This window comes from Harpegnathos saltator, unplaced genomic scaffold (assembly GCF_003227715.2).
Source record: "Harpegnathos saltator strain DR-91 unplaced genomic scaffold, Hsal_v8.6 scaffold254, whole genome shotgun sequence".
Taxonomy (NCBI): Eukaryota; Metazoa; Arthropoda; class Insecta; order Hymenoptera; family Formicidae; genus Harpegnathos; species Harpegnathos saltator.
In genome coordinates, this window is record NW_020230044.1 from 395,056 (window position 1) to 400,000 (window position 4,945).

The 4,945-nt window shown below is 52.2% G+C and overlaps 1 protein-coding gene across 3 annotated transcripts in view; it reads right to left on the reverse strand.

Annotated features, from left to right (window-relative positions):
• Window positions 1-676: 676 nt before the first annotated feature.
• E75 (ecdysone-induced protein 75) overlaps window positions 677-4,945 on the reverse strand; it is a 47,778-nt gene continuing 43,509 nt past the window's right edge. For all 3 annotated transcript variants that reach the window (XM_025299199.1, XM_019843319.2, XM_025299200.1), the window contains one exon: window positions 677-4,945. This exon is cut by the window's right edge and continues 492 nt beyond it. In XM_025299199.1, coding sequence (XP_025154984.1) covers window positions 3,296-4,945 — 1,650 coding nt within the window. In that variant the 3' untranslated portion in view covers window positions 677-3,295.

The following is a 4,945-nucleotide window of genomic DNA, read 5'->3' on the forward strand; positions in this document are numbered from 1 at the left end:
GAAATCTTCGCTTAACTTCCGCGTGACAGAGAGACACACTCGCCCGACCCGCGACTCGGTGTCCTTCTCGATAGCGCGTCCAAAAATTCCGATCGCGCGCTCGTATCTAAATACTTACCAAGGCTGAGCAAAAGTTCAAGGTACCGCTGAAAAAGAAGGAAGTGTGCACAGACGCGCGCCGAGACGGCCGGCGTAAAGGCGCAATACGGCATAATTTTTACAGCGAAATGATACAAATTCTCTCTCTCTCTCTCTCTCTCTCTTAGGAATATTATAAATATTTGTTGCAAATAATTTTCGAAAATGTCTCTTGAAATTGCGAATTTTCAATGTACGATTACGCAATCTCAATTTCATGTCGACGACGAGCCTTTGCGCGTCATGTCCGCGTAGTTTGTCTCTGGTTGGTGCTACGTGCCTTTTCCAAAGTAGTACCGACCCTAGTTCGATGAATCACAACGAAAGACTAAAGAAAGAAAGAAAGAAAGAAAGAAAGAAAGAATCATCGAGGAGTAAGGTTCCCAAAGATCCTCGACAGGTAAGGACAGGATCATTGGATTTCAGCTCTTGGGAGGATTCGATAGATTAGAGATAAATAACGAGAGACGAGATTTTGTTTTATGTATAATTCACCAGACAATGTTTATTCAGACGACCTCACAACTCCCAAGCGTACAAAATGACGTGCTCACTGGGCAATATGCGGGGCTGCATTTGTATTCTTGCATGTAGTAGAGTACGTTTTATCCATATTATTTCGTTTTTTTCCACCAGAAACAACAGCTGTTTGTATTCTCCTTCTTAATGGATAGGGAAATATATCATATTTTATGTATCGTTTACTATAATAATCATTATGTGTAGTTTATGCATAACAAGTATTACGAATATCAACGCTAGGTTGTCTGCGGGGAAAGGGACAAGACAAGTGTTCGTACCGTGTATATGTGTGCAAAAGATGTGTGTCACTGCCGTATGTATGCGCGCGCGCGCGCGTGTGTGTGTGTATGTGTGCGCGCGAGTGAGTGAGTGAGTGAGTGAGTGAGTATCTGATGTATGTGTCAGTTGTCTTGTAAGGACAGCCAGGAAAGGATTCTACTCGAGGGTTCGCTCGGACAAACAGGTGGACGCGCGATACACGCGGCACGGCAAAGGAGATACGTTTTGGATACAATAAATACAGATAGGCTTCTAAGCTTGGAGGTGTGTATGTGTGTGTGTGTGTGTGTATGTGTGTATTTAGGAATATATCTTCGGGCTAAAGGGCTAATACTCCACAGCCGGGAGACTGAATGTGCTTTCTTCGACGACCTCTGTGTTCCAGGTCCGGGGCTAGATACCCTTTTAATCCGACCGAATTTTCATCGTGACTCACTTTCTCCTTTCGAGCCGAACCGACATGTAGGGGATGGGGAGGGGAGGAGTATCTAGTTCGCGTCGGAAGGAGGCCGTAAGTGAGTTTTCTACGACTGTTTCAAGAACAGTTTACTCGCTCGCAACTCAACGTGTGTATGTGTGTGTGTTTGTTGCGGATGTGTACGCGTGTTTTTGTTTCCGATGCGATATTCATGCTAGGATTGAGGAGGAGGAGTGATATCGGGGTGATTGGGGGTGGTTAGGGCTGGAGTGCGTACGGGGGCGGGCGTCTCAACAACACGTCAGCAGCGGCCCGCCGCGTATCTTCTAACTTTCCCTCGAGATTTTTTTCGAAGCAGAAGAGGTTCATTCGCGCCTACCAGGACATAGTCTTACGAATCTACTATTTACACTGCGCTTTGCCGTTCTATCGGAGCTCCGCTTTGCTCGAATGCTTCGCGGTTTCTTTCTCTATCTTCTCCCCTCTCTCTCTCTCTCTTTTTCTCTATCTCTTCTCTTTCTTCTCTCCTCCTCTCCTTTCCTTCTCACATCTCGCTTTCTCTTTCGCGACTCTGTTCACGAGCTATCCGTTCGACTTTCATGCATGCACACACGACACATAATATTGTATAACGCGTTTAAGCGGGCCTACGATACCTATATCTCGCTATATACGGCGCGATTAAAGGATATAATTACTTCGCGAGTCGTTTCCCCGACGAAGAGAGAGACACGACACGTAGTATAAAGGTACGGTAATTGCAAACTGGTGGCCCGCGGCGGGCCGATCAGTCTCATAACAAAACGCTTAAATGTTGAAAATCGCGTGCGCGATTCCGTTTCTCGGTTGCCACCGCGATTCGAGAAGCTTTTCGATTTGCCCCGATTCATTTGCACAAGCACGCTCACTCGTCCACTCGCGCTATCTGTCTCTTTCTCGCTTCCTCTCTCTCTCTCTCTCTCTCTCTCTCTCTCTCTCTCTCTCTCTCTCTCTCGCTCGCTCGCTCTCTCGTCATTCGTACAAAGGTGTCACACGCGTCTCCATCTACACACATACACGAAATGATAATTTGTTACGATTATGATACCTCTTACACATATTACAATAATATTAATTAGTTTTATAATATTCAATAATTATAATAGAGTACAGATGATCGATGAATGAGGTGGAGACTGTACAGGATGCGCGATTTCCATGATTATCACATGTAGATAGATTATTAATTTCTGTAACACTCAACCTTTCGTTTTTTATTTTTTTTTTCCGTCGTGGATGCTCTATCTCCTAGATGTACACCTAGAGCAGATAGGTTTTATTTTTTTTTTTTTTAGGTAGGTAGACAGGTAGGTAGGTAGGTAGTTTTAGGTGGATCGCTGGCTCCCCTACGCGGCAACACGGCGTTGCGCGTCCGCGGAATACGGCACTCGTCGCGCGCGAGCGTCCGATATTCTCTCTTCTCTTCTCTTTCTCTCTTTCTCTCCTTCTCTCTCTCTCTCTCTCTCTCTCTCTCTTTCTCCCTCTCCCTCTCCATGTCCCGTGTTGCTCATTTTTCTTTCGCACACTCGGGAAACTTTGCAACTCAACGCAACTCCGCGCCACTCCGTCGCGCCTGTCCGTCTTCCTCGTGAATATTGTACAGAGGCGATAGTGATACCTCTCGTCCGTTCGTTCGTCTCCATTCTCCTGCTGCTGCTCCTCCTCCCTCGGGCGAGAGCGATTAGCGGTTTGCTTTAAATTAATAAATTATTTGGTTTGTCACGCGCTCTGAGCGTCCTGGCACTTTCGTATCTATAGTCGAGGGGAGGGGGGGGTCGGGAAAGGTTGTACCGCGTTACCGCCGGCGCGAGCGCGCACCGGCCTTGTGGACAGGTGGATCATCGATCGAACGTTCCGATTTCCACGCGTCACGGGAGATCACTCGAGCACGCGAGAACACTACGCCTCGAGGGAGAGAGCCTTGCAGGGCCCAACCAGCGGTCTGGGTGATGGCGACGGCGACGGCGACTTTTTCGAGAGGTTCAACGGCTGCTGGCTGTCCGCGATGTCGACCTGCAGTTCCATCATGTTGCTGGGACAACCGGATAGGACCAGCGTGGCCGCCGTACTCGAGGTCGGCCTGGGACTCGTGCTCGTACTACTGGTTGCCGCCGCGGAGAGATACCTCGGCGACGAGGCCGGGGAGTTGCCAACAGCGAGGTAGTCTGAGGAAGACTGCTGTTGCTGTTGTTGTTGCTGCTGCTGCTGCTGCTGCTGCTGTTGCTGCTGCTGCTGCTGCTGCTGTTGTTGCTGTCGCGCACCCGTCGTCGTCGTGATGACCGAGGTAGCTGGCCATCTGGTCGAGTAGCTCGTGGTGGCGCATTGCAGGAGACCCTGAGATCCTTGCGTGGAGCGCGCCGTCACGGTGGTGGTCGACGCGCACTGTTCCGCGGGCGACGGTGAGGCCGCCGGTGATCTGGGACTGGCCTCGCCGTGCATTATAAAGTTGTGTATGATGTCGGTGCGCTTCAACTGCTCCGGAGTCATTCGCGGGCCCTCCATCAGACTCCTCGCGAGAGTGGAATGCGTGCTGCTGAGTAAACTCGCGGTCTGCTGGCATTGCACTTGCGCCGTCTGCGTGGCCGGTGGACTTCGCGCCGGTGGCGAGGTCAGGTGCAGGTGCAGCTGCGACTGCGTGTGCTGAACGACCACAGCCGGCTCTGCCTCGGCGCTGTCCTTCTGGCGCAAGGCGCGGAATTTCTTGTGCGGCTTGTAAGCCTCGTCCATCAGCGAATTGGTGTCGTATAACGGCGGCGCCTGCAACACGCGCTTCAGCACCGGCATATCCTCGACCTCCTTGTCCTCCGAGCGCGGGCTCGAGCACACGGACGTGGGTGCGCTGCTGGCGCTGCTGCTGGCCGGTTTGTCCGGCTTCTCGGTGCCGGACTCGATCCCGCTGTCGCTCGGCGAGTCCAGCTTGCGGAAGCGCGGACACTGCGGCGGCTGGGGTGTCTTGGACATGGCTGAGCGGTGAAGCTCGTCGTCGCCGGAGCTGGTGCTGCCCGAATTGGCTCGTAGTCTGTGCGGGCACAGTCCACCGGCCAGGGTAGCCGCCAGAAGAGGCGCGCTCGACGCGTGATGACTACTGGGCGGCGCGACGTGATGGTACTCGGTCAAAGAGGCGACTTCGCCGCTGCAGGTGCTCTCGGTGCTGGAGACGCTACCCAGTGGACTCTTGACTGCTTCGTCCAGGGTCACATCCGAGGCGGAGCTCCAAGATGCCGGTGGCTCCTCCTCCATTGGCCAGTGCGGCTGCTGCTGCTGCTGCTGCTGCTGTTGCTGCTGCTGTTGCTGCTGCTGCTGCTGCTGCTGCTGCTGCTGCTGAGCGGTAATGACATGCTGCGTCTGTTGTTGCTGCTGCTGCTGCTGTTGCTGCGTCTGTTGTTGTTGTTGTTGCTGCTGCTGCTGTTGCTGCTGCTGATGCTGTTGCTGAGCCTGCAACTGCTGCTGTTGCTCCGTCATCTTGAAGGCCAGTAGCTTTTCCGAGTGGAGAGTATTCAGAGTCCTGAGGTCGGGTATCTTCTTCAACAGCTCCCGCAGGATATCGGG